General features: G+C 40.8%; 3 protein-coding genes across 5 annotated transcripts in view; 1 reads left to right on the top strand and 2 right to left on the bottom strand.

The window, feature by feature from the left end:
- cnnm2b (cyclin and CBS domain divalent metal cation transport mediator 2b) overlaps positions 1-2,048 on the top strand; it is a 37,599-nt gene extending 35,551 nt beyond the window's left edge. For both annotated transcript variants that reach the window (XM_089006181.1, XM_089006182.1), the window contains one exon: positions 233-2,048. In XM_089006181.1, coding sequence (XP_088862307.1) covers positions 233-502 — 270 coding nt within the window. In that variant the 3' untranslated portion in view covers positions 503-2,048. The remainder of the gene's footprint in view (positions 1-232) is intronic.
- A 1,875-nt stretch (positions 2,049-3,923) lies between these two features.
- LOC148892621 (arsenite methyltransferase-like) lies at positions 3,924-9,417 on the bottom strand. Its single transcript, XM_089006183.1, has 11 exons — positions 9,148-9,417; positions 8,935-8,968; positions 8,564-8,691; positions 8,320-8,470; positions 7,454-7,590; positions 7,288-7,357; positions 6,371-6,452; positions 6,174-6,305; positions 5,885-6,024; positions 5,700-5,822; positions 3,924-4,434 (listed from the first exon to the last, which is right to left on the bottom strand). Exons 1-11 carry the CDS (start codon positions 9,162-9,164, stop codon positions 4,327-4,329), a joined length of 1,122 nt encoding a protein of 373 aa, XP_088862309.1. The 5' UTR covers positions 9,165-9,417; the 3' UTR covers positions 3,924-4,326.
- Positions 9,418-9,899: 482 nt separating this feature from the next.
- Positions 9,900-20,877, bottom strand: wbp1lb (WW domain binding protein 1-like b). Of its 2 annotated transcripts, XM_089006318.1 has the most exons (4): positions 20,496-20,873; positions 14,758-14,860; positions 13,163-13,324; positions 9,900-12,666 (listed from the first exon to the last, which is right to left on the bottom strand). In XM_089006318.1, the coding sequence occupies exons 1-4, from the start codon at positions 20,586-20,588 to the stop codon at positions 11,906-11,908; spliced, it is 1,119 nt and encodes a 372-aa protein (XP_088862444.1). In that variant the 5' UTR covers positions 20,589-20,873; the 3' UTR covers positions 9,900-11,905. The 2 variants fall into 2 exon arrangements, with proteins under 2 accessions (XP_088862444.1, XP_088862445.1); XM_089006319.1 differs by lacking the exon at positions 13,163-13,324 and having other exon boundaries at positions 20,496-20,877.
- Positions 20,878-22,444: the final 1,567 nt, after the last annotated feature.

A 22,444-nucleotide genomic window follows, 5' to 3' on the forward strand; every position in this document is an offset into this window, starting at 1 on the left:
GGGAACCAATTAAATTCGTAAGTTGAGGTGTCAATGTATGCTCATACGCATGACATACAGCACATATGAAATTAATGTCCTCTCGGGCCCATCGTGCAAGGCACTTATAATGTGGATAAAAAAGACATAGTAAAAAAGACAAAAAGCATGCCACCAGTCAATCACGCCAACATGATCCCAAACTTCTTGCTCTGGCATGTGACCCTCTGGCTCTCTTCTCACCGTTGCCTAGGTAACACGGCAGCAGTACCAGAACGCCGCGATGGCGTCCCGCATGGACAAGACGCCGCAGTCCGCAGACAGCGAGTTCACCAAGATTGAGCTGACGCTGAATGAGCTGGAGACCCCCATGACCCCCATCACGCTCGCCGGCACTGCCGGCCTCGCCCCGGCTGTGACTGTAGCCTTGGCCAACGAGGCTTCCCACCTTCTCAACCAGCAGCACAATTGCGTGGCCGTGAGCAGGAGCAACCACAGCGCGCACAACGAATGGCCCATATAGCAGCTCGGTGGAGGTCCGGACCCTTCCACTTTCTGCCTGACGGACGCGTGGTGCAGTCGTGTAGCGAGAGATGAGGGAACGCGACGGGCAAGTGGCACAATGCACATACTTGGGCGGTTGGTAAGGCCCCTCCCAAGAGGAGAGGCGGTGGTGGGGCAGGAGGTGGGTGTTGAACACCCTCCCCCCGGTTGTTGGCGGCCCTGTTCAACTGCACGTTGTAAAGACGAAGGTGCTGTGACTGAGATTCCTTTTGGGACGATTTGACACTTTCATCGCGATAACTTGGACGAAAGGACAACAGACTGCCTGTACACACACACACACACACATACTGTATTTTCCACTCAGGCCCAAGACCTTGGTCCCCAGTGCCGTTTTTTTTAACACTGGACACACACTTCCAAACAAATCTCACCTTTTGCATCTTTCAGGGAAACTGAGTAGACATTTGATCCCATCAGCATGGACTCCAGAGAGCAATGGTTCGGCTCAGACTGCACCAAAAACCGCTTTGAGAGAAACCATTACATCACAAACCAAGAATGTTTTCCTGTATTTATTTATTTTATAATATTGTGTGTATATATAAAGAGGTATATCTATCTGTATGCTTGGAAACACTTAACGTGGCAATGGAGCATGCACAAAGTCATACCAGAGAGGACATGCTACATACTGTATATGGAGCTAAGCATCCACTGGTGTATATTAGGGTGGGGGGTGAAGGTCTTTTACAGATACAGTATGTACAGTATATTTACAGATTGTCTTATTTTTACTATTGTGTACTCAAAATTGGGCCTTTTTCACCTTAAAATCACCCTATTGCCTTGAAGAAAACAAATCATAACCTTAATTATTTTTAACAAAGTGCAACGAAAAGAGATTTATTTAAGAGATGATTAATAATAATACAAAACAATGACTTGTCAACTGACAGATATATTTGCATGCATGCTCTGCATTTGTAAGTTTGTGTTAGAAAGATGCTAAAACCCAACACCCACGTGCAAATTTCTCTTCATGTCTAATTGGAAGCCTCCCATGATCGAGACCTTGATCGACATCCGAGTGTGATCTCTGATGCATTGTGGGAACGATGTCAATGTGAACCCACCATCACCTGCGCCAATGCATGTTAAGTTTTGTAACTGAGTGCATCTGTTTTTTTTTTTCAATTTTACATTTAATCAAATTTGACAGTTTCACAGTATTAATGACCCTGTCTCATAGGTTGGGTGTCATCACCATCCCAAGGAGAAACTTCAACACAAAATATGTTCACAGACGGCACATGAAATTCTTTATCCACTCCAAGGATTTGTTTCCTGTTATTTGTCTCCTTTTTACATGACACGCCAGAACCAAGTCTGGTCTGAGTTCACAAGGGCCTTTTCTATTCTTGACAGCAGTGAATGTGAGAAAGATGTTGTGGCGGCTATCACAATGCAAACATAATCCATGATGAATAACTATTTAGTTACATTAAAACCGTTTTTTTTTTCTTTCACATCTGCTGTGGCTGCCATTAAAAGTTTTACGTTGACATGGTTTCACTTTTATTTGATGCTTTAACTGTAGAAATATGGGGGTTGGGGGGTTGAGTCTTTCCTTGTCTAGTCCTCCCAGGTCCATTGATGGCAAAGGAAGTAAGAAAAAATAAATTTCAAAATAAATACTCGGGGAACGAACAGATCCCTGAGAAGTCTCCTTAAAGGACAACCGACGTCACTTTATTGTTTTTTAACTGACATCAGAAAAACGTTTTATAGCATCTAAAATACCCAAAACATGCAGTATGATATTTTTAGTCAAATGCAAAACACCAATAAAAATGACTTAAAGTGTCCAAAATCTGCAAAAAATTGAGCTGCGAATTGGGCATTTTCAGAAAGTCCCGCCCCCAGTTTGTGACATCACGCCAAGACGTCTTGCATTGTTGGAGAATCCAAACAATGGCTTCAGATTCGGAGAATATACTTTCTTGTTACACATCCAGTTATGAATATGATTCAAATAGTTCTGAAGAGGAAAGCATACATGTTTGCAATCGATTAAATAATTTATTCCATGCCATTTTGAGGCAACATTGGGGCAACGATGGATCATCAGAAAAGAGACGCAAAATAGCGACCTTGAGTGGTAACCTCTGCTTCCACAGGCTGATAAATTCCTTATATGGAGCTTGGACTCCCTCTTCTGGCGGCTTTTGGGTGCAACACGGTTCTCAGACCAAACATGTAAAGCAAAATACATTGACGTGATGGAAGGACTCTACAATGCGTCTTTTTTACGGTCAGGGGGCGGTTCTTTCTCGTCACCAACTCAAAAACAAGACTTCCTGAATATTCAGAGTGAGTCTTAAAAAGTAAAATATAGCTATATGCGGTGGAATCTTATTAAAATACGCTCAGTAGAAGTCATTTGAAGCCATTTTACAAATTATGGACACAACTTGTCCGGAGACGTCGGTTGTCCTTTAAAGGATATATGTACTGCCGATTGAGGATGGATGGAGTCAAAACATATCAGGAGAGCATTCACCAACCGTGGGTACCCTCAGTGGTCGTTTAACAAATGTCAGAAAGAAAGGATAGGGAATGAAACCAAAAATTCTGAAGATACAAAAAGGAGAGGAGTAGCAGTACCTTACATAGCAGGAGTTTCTGAAAAACTACAGTCCTTTGGCAACACAAAATGCCTACTTATTTCAAACCGATAACACTTTAAGGCAAAAATTAGTACATCCAAAAGATAGGCTGCCAAATGAAAAACAAAGTAATGTAGTTTATTCAATACACTGTAAGAATGATAATAGTAAAGAGCAGTACATTGAGGAAACTAAACAAATTCTCAAAAAAAGACTTTATCAACATCGCAGGGATAATACTAGTGGGCCTCAATCGGCAGTACATATGCACCTAAAAGCTAGCAATCACTCATTTGACGACAATGAGGTTAAAATCTTAGCGAAAGGACATAGATGGTTTGAAAGGGGAGTAAAAGAAGCGATTTTCATAAAACAACTAAATCCTTCATTAAACCGGTTTGGTGGGGTGAGGTTCAATTTGGATCGTTCATACAATAGCCTGCTTAGGCAAAGCAGGTTAGGCAACATTCGGAATGCTGATGAGAGGATACCGGATTGGGCCGATACTACCAGTAAGACTAGTTCGCTGAAGAAGCATCTTGGATAAGAAGCGAAACGTCCGACACCTTCAAAAAAAAGTACAGATGACAGCTGAAGAAACCTTTTAATCGATGGACCACTCCTGTACAACGAAAGCTTACACAGACGTAGTTTTGGGACACTAACTCATTTTTATTGGTTTGACTAAAAATATCAGCCTGCGTGTTTTGGGTATTTTAGATACTATAAAAGGTTTTTCTGATGTCAGTTAGGAAACAAAAAATGGTGTCGGTTGTCCTTTAAGCGATCATTGTGTTTTTCTTTCTTTAATGGATGGTTACCAGCAATTTTGACTGTGTACAGTCACTGTGTAGAAAATAACCACAATTATTGAATAGTACTTAAACATGACATTGAAATGTATAAAGTTGATATTGCATTAGAATGATACAGATGCATTGATGTGTGAATAAGTAATCGTTCTCAACTGTAAAAATGGAATTTGGACTCTTGTTATCTATGGCAGCAGCAGCATTTTCAAAGTTTTTTTAAGCAATGCATTTTCTTTGTTACTCTTGATTTTCAGAAAAAATGGGACAGTACTAAGGGGAAAAAACAGTTGCAGTGTGACAACAGTTGAGAACCACTGATATTGTGTCAACTTGGTGATGCTGGGTTACTGCATTCAACGCAATCACTTGCAGCAGGTTGCGGACTTGGTACTGCAGCATCCCCCTGCGCTTGAACTCGGACTTTGTTTTGGCAAATGCACAGCCAACTGGAAAGGATCCTCTGCAAGTGCCTGTTTGGATGAGGGGGTGCAGTAAATCAAAGATCACACTATCACATCACAGTGATACCTTGGCTTACGAACTTAATTGGTTACCAGACAGAGTGTGTAACGCGAAATGTGTGTATCCCAAAAATGTATTTCGCAAAGGAAACCATTAAAATGAGAATAATCCGTTCCCAGGTCGCCATAAAACATAATTTTCTACGTTCTAATTTTCTAAGCCTAAAACTACACAAAATAAACCTTATTTTATGTACAATAAATGTGCTATGGTAATATAATTAAAGAAAAAAACTGTACTGTATAAGAAAGTCATTTTATTTACCTTTGTGATGGTCGTTGATGGCTTGATGGAATGGAGTGGCCGGTTTCATCAGCATTAAATACTTGATGAGGAACGTAGCCTTCTTCTTTCACCATCTTGAGGAATTATCACTTGTAGGTGCTTTCTCTGTGATAATTTTACCTAGTTCCTCATTAATTGTGTTCTGTTTATCTGGGTTGATAGCTTTTTGCATTAAGTGTACAGTTGGCGTGTGTGGGTTGTTTGTGGAGCCTGATTGATGGAATATTTTAACCTTGCAGTCTACACTCTGCCTTTGAACTATCAAAGTTGAAACGAGTTTTCTATCAATTTTTTCATTCTCTGTCTTCTGTCTGTCTCTTTAATGTTTAACGGCCTCACTCTCTCTCTGTCTCTATGTGTCTGTAACCCCCAGCCCCTCACTGCTGCGTTCTTGACCAATCACGTGGCTTTAATCGAAGACTGGGCGCGGGGAATAAAGGACAAAAACAGTCGGCTGCCATTTTGTTGTTAGGAGAATGGGCTCATTCACTCATTGTGGTGCTCTGTGTGTAACCCGAAAAAAAGTTTGTATGCCAAGGTAAAATTTTCATACATTTAACGTTCGTAAACCGAAAAGTTCGTAAGCCAAGGGGTTCGTAAACCGAGGTATCACTGTACTTGGTAGACATAACAAGGGGGTTATTACCTGCAATTTATCCTTTTAAAATAATGTATACATTTTCACTAACTATATTATCCCTGACTGTTTATGTCCAAACTAGTTTTCCATTAATGTATTGTATATATTCAATTGGTCCTCGACCAATAATGAGTTGATGCGAAAACGTGTTCAATTGTTTTGGGTGCTGTAGATTACAGCAATAAACATGGAGTAGACTGACATGATTCGCTTTCGCGGGCCACAAAAATGATGTGGTGGACTTGATCTGGTCCCAGGCCTCAAGTTTGTGCTTCAAGTATTTCTCACCTTAGGTTTGAATCCACAAGGGCCACAGGAGCTGCTTGGTGGCTGGAAAGTAAAGTCCTGGGCAAATCTGGAATGGGTCAGGATGGCAGCTAATTCACCATCCACCTCCACCACTTGATCAGCCTGGCAGAAGCAAACGTTCAGTTCAATAGACCCTGGACTTGATCTGCAGGTTCTATACAGACCTTGAATGTGTACTGACAGTCAAAACGGAGAGAGTCCTCTGCCCCTGTAACGTTTCCATTATAGATGACGTTACATGGCTTTGGGGAGCCTTTTGGGATCTTAAAGAGACGGTATGTGGCAGAGACAAACTTGAAGTCCCCTGAAATGCCAAACGGGTGAAAAGACATTGGTTTGTGTTTTGTTTATTCAAACAGTGTGATCTTGCGGAGAAACCCGTTTCGGATTCAGCTTTGACAAGATACAATGACACAAAATGTAATCATGGGAAGGCAGAAAGGAGCATTATACCCAGAATGGCTTGCAGTTCTTTGTTGTCAACAGTCACGATGCTGGCAGTAACGAGCCTTGGTGGACTGAATCCAACTTCCTCCGCCAATTGTAGCAAATCTTTGTACCACAGTGCGCCCCCTATACACTCCCCTACCATGAGATTTTTCCACTGAAATGTCTGCAGCTTATATCAGTCGAACATTGCAAATACGCACCCCACAGGATTTTGTGCTTTTTAATTTCTTCAGGCAGTCTTGCGTTGCTGTAGATGTCACTGAAGTAAAACTCACCACCATCCTAATCATCAGTAGAGCAAGAACAGTGCATGGTTAACACAATATTTGACTACATTAGACAACGGGTGAAAAATCAGGACATTTACAGTGGAAATTTGTATAGTTGCCAAGTTAAATTCTTAACTCATCTGTATTTATAGAGCACTTTCAAACACACAAAGCTGCATACAAAGTGCCGTACATAGACAGCTATCATATACAGCACAGGTGTTAAAGTCAAGGCCCGGGGGCCAAGTCCGGCCCGCCACATCATTTTTTTCGCCCCTCGAAAGCAAATCAAATTTGTGAAATTCCATAATGCTTGCTAAAATCCTAACCAAAATTTCATATTTTTGGATGTAAACCACAAGAACAGTCATTATTCTTGACTTCAAATTTGAAAACTAGTTATTCATTAATTTGTTGTGCGCTCTATATGCAATATGTGGAGGGGATTAAACATTCTCATGGCTTCGACACCCCTAATATACAGGAAATAAAGCAGTCACAAAGATAGTAGCAAGCACCAGGGAGCAAAACTAAGTATGAGACATCACAACCAGGAACAATTTTCAATGACATCCCTCATGGTTGGCCACATATATGTGTACACACATCCATTTGGAGGAAATGCTGTGGAATGGAATTCAAGAGGAATGCATTCAGAACAGAAAGAGTATGCTTGAACCTGTGATGAGTGCTTGAACCACAGTTAGATTACAAATAATGTAGAACAATTACTTTTGTCAGGTAGAATTTTAAATAATTCTGGTGTCCAACTTTCAATATCTTTGACCTTCTTCAGTTAATCCTCCTGTTGAATGCTTGAAAATTTTAATTGAAAAATTCAACTGTACCTTTAGCACACTGTGGGCTTCAGCCAGGACTCGCTTCTTTTCTGGAGAAAGATTCACCACACAGTTGGAGCTGAGGGATAAAAAAAAAGTGACAATTGGGAAAAAAGAATGTCCGCAAATTCGCAGCTTAAAAATGACAGCGCATTAGGCAAGAAGCACATCTTACATGATGATATCAAAAGAGTTCTTTTCCAGACCCGCCTGAGTTAAGGCCTCAATGTAGCCCTGGACAAAGGTAACATTCGGCTTCTTGTGGCCAAACTCCTTCATGTGAAAGTCCACATGTTTCCTGGCCACGTCAAGCTAGATAACATAGAACATTTTAATGACGCTTTCGTAGTCAAAATATATGATCAATAAACAAAGGTCTAATTCTGGATACTCATGATTGGCATTTTGACGGGGAAACGGTTTGTGATAGGCCTGAGTGGCTCCAATGTGTTTGCTTACACAACATGTATTCTATAAACCCCAAGAATCTGATCATCTACAAATCTATCAAGTAAATAAAATTAAAAAAAAAATACAAAAAATACACTTTTTTGGCAGTGAGGGTTACTACAAATGCCGACCACAAGATATTGTTTACTGGTTGGTTGGTTTTGTTGTTTATGTGTTACTTAATAGCAAAACTGTGCAACTAATTCCTACTGGATTTTGTGGAGCGGTGGTGCATAAGGCAAGGAAGATCCAGAACATTTTGTTGATTTTGTGGGCAAAGTTGCAGATGTAGGAATTAGTCAGAACAATAGGAACAATGAGTGGAGCTGCAGGGAGTAGTCATCTGCTCCCCCCAACCTGAGAGCAGCGACCTATCATTGCAAAGTCCGGCACCGCCATGTCTAGACAGTAGGGATATATATATATATATATATGGCCTAAACTACCAGTAAGACTTTAGTTTGCTGACTTTAGTTTCTTGGATAAGAAGCGAAACGTCCGACACCTTCAAAGAAATACAGATGACGGCTGAAGAAACCTTTTCATCGATGGACCACTCCTGTACGACTGAGAGGCCAGGACTAATTCTACCTGAGTCTCGGTCATGTCAATGCCGGTGACATGGCCAGCTTCTCCCACCAGTTGACTCAGCATGAAGCAGTCTCTGCCACTCCCGCTGCCCAGGTCAAGGATCCTGCAGCCCTCCAAACACTCTGGCACCACCAGACCACACCCGTAATATCTGAGGGAAGGGGAAACCCGTTCCAGAATTTGACCAACAGCATTTTGCTGCAAAGAAAAAAAACGTAAAAAATAAAATTTAATCTGTGACAACCTGTCAGTCACTACAGGGTGTACTTTCTTCAATGCATTAAGGATGAAAGTTGGGTAGGGCTGAGCTGGAGCCACACATGCATTACTCTTCAGGTCTGAGGTCTTCTGTAACTTCTTTCCATAGTAATCCTACCAAGATATGACAGAAACGTTGATGGGGATTTGGATGTACTGTACACCTGTCAGATTAATATTTTAAACGAATAGCACGACCCGTCAAAAAAATTCTCCATTGATCAGCACCCCCCGGAAAATAACCAAGAAGTAGACTCAATGGATGTTTTCCGGACTATGATAAAATAAAGGTTTATAGTATGTGGAAGTTATTGTAGTACGTCTAGATTACTTTAACAAGGAACATATTCATTTTACCTGAACATCCTGGTGAACAATGGTATCCACAAATCTTAAAAAAAGAAAAATTAAATGCTTTATATACCTTACTTCATCACACAGAAAGTAAAGCGAGTTGAGAGGTTAGTCTGGAAATTAGTAAAATAGACGTGCAATCTATAAATACAGGCTCTCAATGCTAAAAGCTATGCTAAATGAAAGGGAAACGAGATATTTTAGGCGTGTTCCTACCTAGTTTTATCAGCCATTGTAGAGGGTGAGTAAGATCGGTGTACAAAACTGTTCAGAGGAAAAAGCTTCTTTCGAGTAAAGTCGACAGAGGACTAGCAAAAAGTCCGCTTGAAGGAAGGTTCAGAGTCCCCTTCCTGAACCGTAGCAAACACTGCTGCACTATTCGAAACGAGATTAGAGCTCCTTGCATTGGGCCGGTTCGAGAGCCGGTTATTTTGGATCGGCTCACCAAAAAGAAATAGTGTGTGTGTGCGTGTGTGTGTGTGTGTGTGTGTGTGTGTGTGTGTGTGTGTGTGTGTGTGTGTGTGTGTGTGTGTGTGTGCGCGCGCGTGTACTGTATATTGTATATAGATACATGTTTTTGACGTCACGCGTGGTGTGTGTGTCTCGTCTTTTACCTCGGATTACCACATTCAGGTTCAACCGAAGGGGTGGGAGGAGTAGTCGGCTCCAACTGCTGGAGTCTGTTCTTGCATTAAGTGGGGGATACCCTAAACCTGTAGCTTGCCTTACACAGGGCCCACAGAGAAACAACGTTTCAACACAGTCACACCCAAAGTCAATTTAGTGTTCAATCGACCCGCCATGCATTTTTTGAAATGTGGGAGTGAAACCAGAGAAAATCCACTTAGGCCTGGGGAGAATGTGCAAACTCCATACAGGGAGACCGGAGCGGATATTGAACCCCATAGCCTCTGCCAATGCGAGGTTGATGTGCTAACCACTGGGCCACTCTAAATAAAAACATGACATTTTTAAATTGAAATCTTTATTATAAGTACATCCATCTGGGTTGGTATTGACATATTAACATTCAATGATGCATCAACATAGTGAAGTGAGTGAGTCTTTGGCATGATTTTACCTGATTGGGTTGAACAAGAATGTTCAATCATGTACTCGTCACAAATCTTCAGCACGAATACACAAAAGGACATGGAGACAAAAACAAATAGTAACGTCTGCTACATGATTGTACATTTGAAAATTGAGTGGTTTACCAATGTTATACTTTTTTTAAATTAAATGTCAGTACACTCGCGATGATTTTACTGGAAAAATAGCACATCCTTGCACTTACATGTACCACAAGGTGCAGAATTTAGACTGCACGGATAGTATTTATGAACAACCTTTGATTAGTTTCAATAAGGCAGCTTAAAAGAATTTGGGCTTCAGTTGTTTTGAGTGTGGGGCATATTTGTAATCTTTTCAGTGAACGTCTGCATTGGCTGATGAAAACATTGTGCTTCACAAAATGTTCTGGATTGTTCCATGCATCTGTAAAATGTATTTCTATACCAAAGTACATTTTTAGATATATAACAATCAAAGTGTAATCAGAGTCCTTTGTCCGACTGCCTCCTTCATCTGTTAAAATTTCAGTTACATTAATTTTTTTTCACGGGGCAGATGTGCAACATTCTACCAGCAGGTTAGCGATCAAGTGGCCATTTTTGTAGTGCAGCACTGTCAACATTCATAACTTATACCTGTTCACATTCACCGAACAGGAATGTTTTGTGAACTGACATTCAGTAATAGGCAACTAATAATTTTATGAGCCTGAGGGTCTGTTCATTCTATTATTAAGATCCTCTATTCCAGTCTAAAGTTGTTGCATATTATTATAATATATGGGCCATTTTCCATTCCTGCTACAGTTGTATTCACGATTACCATGATACGGCTTCATAACAGACCAAGTAAGATGTCTGCAACCCTTCAACTCCCAGCAAAATACCAAACTGTCTCTGTTGGGGAGTAGCAGGAAGCTTTTAAACGACAAGTTCTTTCCGCAGGTGGTTACATAGCAAAAACGTATATCAAGGGCAAATATTTCCCATTGTTTAGTGCAAACGATCACATATGCCTGATTGCAGTCATACTTAACTCAACACATAAATATTTAACAGTAACATATTAACACAATTTTACTGTAGATGACAAGGTACGGTTGGTTGGTAAATTTAAATATGGCAACAAAGATCAGTGCTTTATACTGTACTGCTGGTGTTATTCTGCTCAAATAGTCAGAGGAGCATCTGATGTTCCCCATATCAGCTCTTTGGGTAGGCACATACTGCTAACATGCAGGAAGTTGACCAAAAGGCAATTCATGGACCAACAAGTGAATCTGTAGCACTTGAACCCTAAAGAAACAACCCATGTGCTGCAACTTAAGACGGAAATGTGAACATCAAAATGACAGTCTGACTTCAAAGCTTCATGAAAAAAAATGTGTGCAAAGTAGGAACAGCTCACATAATGAATGACTTGTTAATTCGCTAGTGGTTCCGATCAAGCACAAGAAAACACTTTCAGAATTGCTGGAAGGGGAAAAAAGCACCATCAGCACCAGGTCAGATGTTTCTACAACATATGCTTGCTTGCTCAAACAGACACGTGAGAAGGGCTTGTTGAGTGTGTCATTTAGTCACTAATTTGCACCTGCTGGGTGAGATCAGCTGTCTTCCAGTCATCACAGTGGTCCAGTCTTTGCAATATGTATCGGAGGATGCAATCATAGCAACTGCGCAAGGTGCCTCATGTGCACAAACTGTCTTCTGTCCACACAGACGTCAGTCAAGCCCAAGTGACGTTCCAGTAGGGAGAACAGAACTTTGTCACGTGCGTTTTGAAATGTTACTTCTGGATCCCACAAATAATATGCACCGATAACTCACTTGAAAAATCTTAAAGGCTTTTATTTGTGACCCCCTAAAAAAGCATCCGTGGTCCATTTATGGTGTGTGTTTCAACCTTGCGGCTCAGTGCTGCTATGGTGTGGAGGCTCCTGCTCATTGATGGTGTGAAGTAGGAGGCAAACTGGAGGGTGCAGCGATGCGCTGCCTGTTTGGTGCGCCGGCTGCGAGGTTCCTGGTGGAGCTCGCCTTTCCAACCCGCCGAGTGCCGGCTCTTCCTCCACACCAAAGGAAGACCGGTGAACACAACTATCGCAGAAGTCTCCAGCCTCCTCCTCCTCATATCCCTCACGACCCAGCAGGCTCTCCAGCTCCCGGAACTCTTTACTTTCCAGCCCACCTGCTCCACTACAACCATTGTTCCCACGTGAGCCACACACACACACTTCAATCCCGGAGTCACCTGTAAATCGTCGCCTTCTACCATAAGGGAGTCGATCCTTGTCGTCTGGCAGGTCCTTCAAAAGAAGATCCTTGTAGTCACTCTTCTTATCCTCAAGGTTGAGTGTCTCCCGACTAATCCCCTCTGACAAAAGTAACATTCCTGAATCCTCCGTTGTTTGTGCAGGCTTGTTGTCAGAATTTGGCCTTAAATCAAAAGCAGCCAGTTGTGGCTCCTCTACACTCGGTCCGCCCAAGTCGTGGGATGCTGGGGCCGGTTGAATGGCTGGACAGCGACCATCCTGCTGCTCCAGGTGAGACTGCGAGACTGCCGAGGATGCCGCCGTGTGTAAGGCACTGTAGGGCGGCGGTGGAGTCGGTGGACGGTTCACGACTTCTTCGTAATCTGGCAGCAGATAGCTTGGTAGAAACCCTGAAGAGGAAGAGGAATAAATCAGATTTGGTCCGAGAGATGTAATAACAGTGATGCCTTCTTGATGCAATGTTATCAGGTTTCAATGAAATCTGATAACATTGCGTCTATTCAAAATGAAACATTGTTTCATTGTGTTCATTTTGTTACATGCTTCATTGGCCTCGAACGCGCATAGAGTCGAGCAGCGATCTCCAACCTCTGGGCCGTGGACCAATACTGGGCCACAGAGACATAACCTTCATTATATTCATTTTGGAATCTGAAATGTTTTATTTTGAAAAATTACCCGATTGTCTGTCTACAATATGTCATTTTTGACGCACGTCAAGGCGCGCCTCTAGGTCATGTGATAGGTTACTCAAGTCATCAAAATAGTCCGAAAAAGGGCACTGTCGAGCACAATGGTACGTCAGAAGTGAGACTGGGTCGGGATGATGCCACAATACAATTCACCAACCAAAGTGTGCATTGATGTAGAGAAAACATGTCTTACTGAAGTAGAAGGGTACTGAGGGAAAGTTGCGTGCTTCCCGAAAAGCAATGAGATTGATCTCGTGCTGTCGCTGCTGTTGCTGCAGTCGGTGTTTGGTGCGCCGATGGTGACACACACAGCAGCAGCTCAACATGAAGATGATAACCCACACCAACCAAAACCCTACAATAAGGGAAAATACAGACATTTATCATGTTTCAGAAGATGTTTAACAACAAGTAATGGATATTTATCAAATACAGTCTATAATCCTAATTTTATCACAGTAACACGTTAGTGTGGTAAATTTGATATATTTCATGGCCTACGTTGACAATGCACACACACAGGCGTCTTCTGCAATTTGACCAAGAAAGCTCCTTACAACTGGTTTTCCAACTTTAACAATTGCCCATAAAGTGTAGAATCATTTTTTTTAATTGGGAAAGATTTGTGTCGAAATTATTCACACAACCACATTTGTGATTTTCACATTTTTCAGATCCACAAATACATACGCTATTTATTTTTGTGTGTGCAATATTCAATTTTAAAATTCAAATAGGAAAAACAGACAATGTCCATTTATTCATCTGATCTTCTACTATGTGTTTATCACAAACAAAATACAACAATTTTTGTTTGCCTTGCCCCGAGAGACAAATGCACACACACTGACACACAAAATAAATAACTAAAATAATTGAAAAAAAATGGAATGGGGCATACATTATATTAATGGCTTTTAAAATTACAGATGCACTTGTGTGTACAATGTTGCCAAAAATCTCTCCCTTGATAATTGAATCTCAGAGTTGCACAACTTCGATTTGAAAATTCCATTTCGGGATCAAGATGTGCAATGAGTTGCACTAAAGTTTCATCGACCAACATGAATGAGATGATTTGAAACCAGTTTGGCTCCATCCAAATATTTCTATTTACATTTCTTCTGAGAAAAATGTTTCCAAATCGAAAATATTTACTGTTTGACAAGTTTTTTTCCCTTACACTTATAAAATGATTTAATTGCCACCCTTGCCACCTGCCCTCCCTTTGAAAGAACCCACATAGATGTTGTTTGGCACTTGCGGATACTTTGACATTTTTTTGCTCATGTTAGTTGGTTATTTGCACATAGGTTGAATTACCATTTAGTTGTTAGATACTCCAGTGTTGGTAGCAGATTCTTATGATTGTTTAACTCACCCAATTATGACAGAGAAGTTCGGCACACTATTAGCTAGGAGGAAGACTCAAGTGGCACTCTGTTTGGAGACGTCATACCACTTCCTTTGCACAATTTCATCTTATTTCAAGTGTTGCACAAAGGAAACTCTTCATTTAGTTGAACAAAGCTAAGCCACGCTTGTGACTGCTATTGGGTGCACCCGTTTAATCAATTGAATTGAAAGCATGAACAATTCTGGGAAAATAGTCTCGTTCCTATCGATTCTCAAGACTTGATACCCAACCCTATGTATATCTGATTGACACATAAATACTTTTTTATTGTCTTCCATCAAAATTTATTTTGACGCGCATTTGGTGGGTTGGCGTCTGCCAATTTTTAGCATAATTTAACAGTATGGTCTCGGGAAAAGCAGGACACTTACACCAAAGCTCATAGTAGTAACTGCAACACTGAGATTCTCCACAGCAGTGACCCGATGCACACATGTAGCTCTGGTTGTTGACACCTTCACAGAGAAGTAGGCTCTGGAAGACAATGAAAAAAGGAAAGGAATGGGTCTAACCACAATTCATCTTCAATGTTTAAAAACTTCACAAAGCATCTAAGGTCATATCTGGCCTCTATAAACTACAAATAGTAGTCGTAATTGTAGTACTTCCATAACATGTTGAGTAATAATTGTTCATCTAACTTCCTGGAAAAAATATGTGATTGATATGTCAATCAATCCTTGGTTTTTTTTAGATCACAAAAAAAGATCTTCTTCACTGTCAGTTTGAAATAAAGTCCTGTTTTTGTACAATTGGATAGAATGTTGGTTTAAAGCCTATTCAAATCCTAGACCCACATACGATAGAGCAGGTGTCGGGAACCTATAGCTCGCGAGCCATACATTGCTCTTTTGATGATTGCATCTGGCTCGCAATACATATTCTCGCTTTTTCGCTGTTCATTTCCTGTTTGGGCGGCAGTTGGCGGAAAGCACAATTTTGATTGGATGATACTGACCTATTGGCATTGATGTCGAAACAGGTAAACGCCCCCTTTTAAATAAGCCCGACGAGTTAAAAAAAAAAAATGACGAGTATCGTACACTTCAGATTGAGAAGGATTTGCCTTTGTGGAGAGAAAAAGTTCTGCCGTGATTGTAATTTGCAATGAAACAATACCATGAATGAAACAGTTGACTATCAGTGGCACTTTGACATGCCCCTAACGTTAAAATCAATCTACTTCTGTGAGAGACAGCAGAAAGCTAATGAGCAGTGTGCAGGCTAGCTAGCAGTAGCTTCGCGTATGGACCCGGCAAGTTGACTTTCATTCCAATCGTTTGGCTGGATTTTTTTTTACCAATCATGAGGAACGGAAAACTATTCATGTTAATGGTGAGTATTATCACAGTTATTTTAAATACAATTTTCTGATATTTTGTTGCAATCATGTGCTTGCGTGTTGTGTGTGTGTGTGTGTGTGTGTGTGTGTGTGTGTGTGTGTGTGTGTGTGTGTGTGTGTGTGTGTGTGTGTGTGTGTGTGTGTGTGTGTGTGTGTGCAGCTCTCACTGAAAAACATTTCTAAATATTTTACTTTTATGGCTCTCTTAGTCAAAAAGGTTCCCGACCCCTGCTATAGAGCATTCTCTGATATAAAATGCCTCTCAAACATACATTACATATGCTGTTGTTGCTTCCCGTCTTTCCCCACACACCTAACAACCGCCACAATAACAAACGCTACAGCGCACACATTTCGCCCAGCAACACCAGTGGAGACCAATCACCCCAATCCATGTGATCATCACAACCTCAACTGCTGACATTAAAAGTGGCTTAAGGACAACCGACGCCTCCGGACCATAATTTGTAAAATCACTTCAAATGACTTCTACTGAGCGTATTTTACAAAGATTCCACCGCATATAGCTATATTTTACGTTTTAAGACCCGCGCTGAATATCCAGGAAGTCTTGTTTTTGAGGTGGTTACGATTCCTGACGTGACGTCACGTCAGGAACGCCCCTGACCGAGAAAGCGACACATTTTGGGTACTTTGTTTGGTCTGAAAACTTCGTGTTGATGGCGAAATTAGAAGGAAAACATAAATAATGCGTTGGTGAATCGTTGTGTGTTGCACCAAGACTACTATTTGATACTAGTTGACACAAATTCCCAGCAGACAAATCAGCCCATTTCCAACGGAGCTTGGGTGCCATCTTGTTCATTTTCTGAAACGCTACATTGGAGTCCTGACAGCTTGAATATACAGAAGGACTTCTTTAATCGATTGCAAACATATATGCTTTCCTCTTCAGAACTATTTGAATCATATTTAAAACTGGATGAGTAACAAGAAAGCATCTTCTCCGAATCTGAAGCCATTGTTTTGATTCCAGAGCAAAGCAAGACGTCCTGGTGTGACGTCACGAACAAGGGGGCGGGACCTTCTGAAACTCGCCATCTCCGAGGTCATTTTGAAGTAGTTTTGGGACACTTTAACTCATTTTTCTTGGTGTTTTGCATTTAACTAAAAATATCAGCCTGCGTGTTTTGGGTATTTTAGATGCTATAAAACGTTTTTCTGATGTCAGTTAGGAAACAAAAAAATGGTGTTGGTTGTCCTTTAAGCCTTCCGTATCAATGACCTAATTTTGTTTGTAATATTCTGAACTTATTTGACATGTTCCAAAGTACTGCTGACCAGAAATAGGGAATTCACTAAAAAAGTGACCTCTCAGATAACCTCTGCTGTTTTCATTGATCTGCTGGCTTTTCCCCAGCTTATGTTCTCAACCAGGCCACCTGGGAATGTCTTGCTACTTGATACTCAGAACCAAACCATTCAGTTTGTTTGAGTCTTCACCTTGTTCTCCGTTGTACTGATGGTGTTTTGTCCTTTTGCAAAAACAACCTTTGATTCAAAAAAACATTGTACAACGCAATATGAGGAAAAAAATGTGTCAACTAAAACGGTGAACAGCACGAATGTCAGTTACCTAAATCCTGGTCTGCACAGAACTGATATCTTTTTTTAGCTTATTTTTGCTGAAATGGGATGTTATAATTTTAACTTTCCCCGAGCAGTTTATTTAATGTTTACTTTACCTATCTGTATGCTTCTTCCCAATGTACAGATAAATATTGGCTGTTGTGAAATATAGAATTTGCAGGTTGCAGTGTTCCATTTATGTGTTGCTTAGAAAATAAACTCATTCTGGTTCTGGAAGCCAAACGTAATTAGTGATGAGTTCTTGGGGGTGCGATATCTCCAGTTAACTCCCTGACCTCTTCAACATATTTATTGAGGTACGTTTTTTTATTTTTTTTTTTTTTTTCATAAATCTTGTGATTTCCTTAGCTAACCTGGGGACCTCGGGTATCATATTTCCTGATATATCATATAGGGGGTTGGTATGACAAACCACATCCATTCAATCCTTGAAAATTAACTTTATAACATGAATAGCTACAAACTAAATTAGTAGCAAAAAATTAGTGCGGAGGGTCCAGTAGGATTTTCCGCGCCCTAGTTTGGATTCTTGCAGTGTGCAAGTCCTCGAGAGTGGATGTTATGTTTTTATGAGAGTTATGTTTTTAAGATTGGGTGAATGACTGTAAAGTGTCCTTGAGAGTTTTGAATGGCGCTTAGAAATAAAATGTGAAAATGTGCTATTATTATGACCTATCCCAGCCGTCTTCGGGCACAAGGCGGGGGACACCCTGAATTGGTTTCCAGCCCATCACAGAGCACACACAGAACAAATAACCACTAACCTTGCTCACAGTCACACCTTGGAAAATTTTGGAGTATTCAATTAGCCTGCCATGCATGTTCTTGGAATGTGGGAGGAAACCGGAGGACCCGAAGAAAACCCACACGGGCCCGGGGAGAACATGCAAAATCCACATAGGGTGTCCGGACCGGGTCTTGAACTCACGACCTCAGCACTGTGCAAGTTAATCATCATTATTGTTATGACTGATTGGGATGTCACCGATACACTGATAAAATGCAGCTGATATGAGATATCATACACCTGAGTCGTGTGACGCCTCCTCTTGGTCAACGACCATTTCAAGCGCATGCATAAACTAAAGAAATATAGACACAATAAACACATGGCTTTGCATCATTTCCTAAACACAGTGGATCCGCAGGTTATAACCGAGTTTCACTGCTCTCAAGCTGATGTAACCCGTGTCTACGAAACATGCAATGGTGTATTCTTCAGCCATGAAAATGTTGCATGTTGGGACTCTGTTACGGTGCTTGTGCATGTGCCTATAAACAAGTACAGCTCCAAAAGGTCAGAAATAGAAAGAAAAAACAGTAATAACCATTTGGATATCAGGATACTGTGCCTCTATTGTTGTTGTTATCGTCACTTTGTGTGATCTTCATAACTCATAGTGATTATTGCACTTCATATTGCTCAAAGGATCTCCGTTTGCTCCACATCCAGATTCTTAATTTCTTTTTGTGGGAGGAGTTATGAGACAGAGTCAACTATCAGTAAACACATTCCTTATGTATAACATACTCATGTTTGAGAAATGTTTACAATGAGGAATGATTCATAAAAAAACATGAAACTTAACTGACCACTTTAAATTAGGTACTTTGCTCCCTTGCCAGGTTTACTGCATTCTTGTATCAGCACTGTGCATTCCATTTTGCCAACATATTAATCTAACTGTCTTTATCTCCCAAGGTGAAGGCTAGCCTGTTTAGAAAATATTAAACATACAAAAACACAATTTTACAATACAATAAAATACATACAAAATATTGTGATTTATGTAGCACTTTAACAACACTTGAAGCTGTAACAAAGCGCTTAACATGGACAGCTATCACATACAGGAACTAAAGCAGCCACAAAGTAGAAACCACCAGGGGAGTGAATAAAGTCAGATGCCGAGTCGAATGCCAAAGCGTGCAAGTTTTGAGACAGGTTTTAAAGATGGTCAGCGAGTGGGCCTGCCGAATATTCAGTGGCAGGTCATTCCAGAGTGGGACCAGCAACGGAAATTTAGTTTTCATCTAATAATGTCTGGTTAGCAGACCCGAGGGTTCACGATGGTGTGAAGAGGTGGATGAGCTCGGAGATGGGCTCAGCGAGGCCATTATAAGATTTGAAGACAAAAAATAAGATCTTGAAAAGAACTCTAAAATGTATAGGGAGCCGGTGAAGGGATGCCAGAGTAGGAGTTATGTGCTCCCACTTACGAGTACCAGTCAAGAGGTGAGCAGCAGCATTCTGGACCAACCAGAGATGCTTCATGGAGGATTGGCTGACTCCAAAGTAAAGCGCATTACAGTAATCGAGACGAGATTCAATGTACTGCATCTTCTTCTTTTCCTTTCGGCTTTTCCCTTCAAGGGGTTGCCACAGCGAATCAGTGTCCTCCATCTTGAGAGGTTTGATCCGCATGTTTGTTTTGGCCAAGCTTTTACGTCGGATGCCCTTTCTGACACAACCCTCTGTATTTATCCAGGCTTGGGACTGACACAAGAAGACTTATGTCCCTTTGTGGCTACAGAACAAGCAACTCGCTCAGTAAAAGGCTCCCAAACACAAAATGGTCATCGGCACAGCAACATTCAAAAAAGCAAAAACTATACTCATCATTTGATGACAATGCTGTGATTCAATGTACTGCATGCCTTACATTAAAGTGTGTGACCAGTGAGACTTGAACAAAGTGCAGCAAGCAACAACTGGGGAGTGCAGTTTTCATCTTGACATTGTGTATTTTAAAAGACTACGTCAAATGAAATGTACCAGAATGAATATAAACACGATGTATGTATTTTTTTGTGTGTGTAAGTAGCAAGTTAAGTTGCAAGTAGCAACTATCCTGTGATCAAAACCCACGAAAGCAAGGCCCCAACTGCTCCAAGCTTCCTTAACTTTGTAATGCTAAGTTCAGTTAGCACGCGCTCGTAGTGAAAATGAAATGTTGTCATTGACAAACGGGTATCCGAAAGGTAGCCAGTGAGTAACAGCACTGTAATATGTACATGCAAATTGGGGTCTGTACCACCGTATGTTTTATGTTTCACAAACGAGTGAATGTTTACACTGCACGTTCTAACTCGTCCAGGTAATTAGCAGCTTGCTAACAGCCCTGACATGAAATGAGCTTGCTAAGGAAAGCTTACCCTGTCGGTTGTGGAAGCTGCGGGAGTGACAAAGGCAACGTTGTGCAAAAACAATCCTATTTGAACAGCCAAAGAGACTTTCATTCCTCCCATAATGTTGCAAGGAGTATGGCAAAAAAATGGAACCGCTTTGGTTCAAGAACTTCATCCGAATATAATCTACTACTTCTCGGGCACTGACACGCATCGAGGCCGCTGTGAGTGCCGCCGCCCCGGCATCGTGGAGCTTTCAAGGTTGCCACGGAACGAAGTGCCGTACGGGACCGCTGGTCTTACAGCTGTTACACAATCTGTTTGTTTCTCCCGCATGAGAGTTCGGCTGGTGTCTGCTCTGCTGGGGTGTGGCTTGAACACCTCGAGCCGATCCATGTGAGCAACGTGAAGGGCGTACTGTACGTTTGCGTGGCTGATTGAGCGGACTGCGAAGCTATTGGATAACTCGCTGGAAGCTAACCAATCACCAAGCTATGCGCCTTTTCCTGATAAATTCCATGAATTTATCAGAATGAAAAACATACAACATGAATGGAAACATACGGGGGAAAACAGGTCGTTTCGGTTTTGAACACTCATATAACCTCCGAATTTATGAACAGTTTATCGTTGACGTCAATTAAAGTAAGCAATTCAAGTCTACAAAGTTATTATAATATAAAAAGCTTAAATATAGGTTAAATAAATGAATACACAAACAAACACCGAGACGCTTGTCTGCGTTACTTGACCGCACTTCCGTGCTCATGCAGTCCATGAAGTGGCCGATGAGCGCAGTGAAACGCCATTCAGCATGCCCAGAGATACGTAACCCAGGATCAACCTACCCCCGCCTCTGCTGTTGCGTCACAGAGTTTCAGTTGTCGAAATTGTTCGACTATCAAAAGTGTCCATTCTGGAGTGATCGGAACGAATGCCACCCTCCATTTTCATGATCGCTCATCGTCAGCTGAACTTTGGGTGCGAGGCGGTATACACTTAATACTATATTATCCAGCCAGTCAATCGCAGGACACAGATTGACAAAATGATCAAAACCATGAAAACTCACAATCTCAGATCTCCGAGGCGGATCTGATAGCATCAAAAAATCCTTGGACATCATGTACCAGTTGCCAAATCAGATATTTCGAATATGCCGTTTTTCTGATAATATCATTTAAAAATGGCATCGTGCATAAACTCTCTGACAACAGATACATCACATGGTTCAGGTAAGACTTAATTAAAATAATGGCCAAAGTTTGTGTGAAAAACACACTTTATACACTCAATAGGAATAGTGTTTAGCCAACACATTCATCGTTTATGCTGCAGTCTGTTTGAAAATAGTATTCCGAAAATTTGACGCATTTATAGCTTTATTCCAGACCTTAAACCTGTATTCAGTCTGATGGGCATGATAACGAAAATAAACAGTTAATATAGCGATTGGTTTTGTCTGAGCTACGGACGCCCGAATACAGTGCGCATGCGCATTGCAGTGTTTACGAAATAAACCAAAATGTAAACGCTGACGATGTCTTTTAATCGCCGTATACGTAAAACAAACAATCCCGACGATTTACCTCGAGCTAAAAAAAGTGGCCCAGTAAGATTTTAATTTAATGACTCAGTCTGTTAGAACTCGTTGTATTTATAAATTATTTTTAGATGGTTGAAAAACACCAAACAGGGTGAAGTTTATGAAGCATTCATAAAGATAAAAATAGCAATATTTGGTACGAGATAATATATATAGCTATACTAAAAGCTATTGTTACTTTATGAATGGTTCATAAATCAACCTGCTTGGTGTTTTTCAAGCATCTAAAAATAAATAAATATATATATATATATATATATATATATATATATATATATATATATATATATATATATATATATATATATATATATATATATATATATATATATATATATATATATTTTATAGACATTGTAATCTGGACAGT

This window comes from Hippocampus bargibanti, linkage group LG10 (genome assembly GCF_051943395.1).
Source record: "Hippocampus bargibanti isolate YZ-2025 linkage group LG10, ASM5194339v1, whole genome shotgun sequence".
In the NCBI taxonomy this organism is placed as follows: Eukaryota; Metazoa; Chordata; class Actinopteri; order Syngnathiformes; family Syngnathidae; genus Hippocampus; species Hippocampus bargibanti.

What these genes read in the sequence shown, in the direction of transcription:
- LOC148892621 (XM_089006183.1), bottom strand. An exon ending in TTGACATGACCGAGACTCAG is followed by an intron (nt 7,591 to 8,319) that starts GTAGAATTAGTC and finishes TATGTTATCTAG; the next exon opens with CTTGACGTGGCCAGGAAACA. An exon ending in AAAGCACAAAATCCTGTGGG is followed by an intron (nt 6,306 to 6,370) that starts GTGCGTATTTGC and finishes ATCTCATGGTAG; the next exon opens with GGGAGTGTATAGGGGGCGCA.
- wbp1lb (XM_089006318.1), bottom strand. Translation starts at nt 20,588, where the DNA reads ATGGGAGGAATGAAAGTCTCTTTGGCTGTTCAAATAGGATTGTTTTTG. An exon ending in CAGCTTCCACAACCGACAGG is followed by an intron (nt 14,861 to 20,495) that starts GTAAGCTTTCCT and finishes ATTGTCTTCCAG; the next exon opens with AGCCTACTTCTCTGTGAAGG. An exon ending in TTACTACTATGAGCTTTGGT is followed by an intron (nt 13,325 to 14,757) that starts GTAAGTGTCCTG and finishes CCCTTATTGTAG; the next exon opens with GGTTTTGGTTGGTGTGGGTT.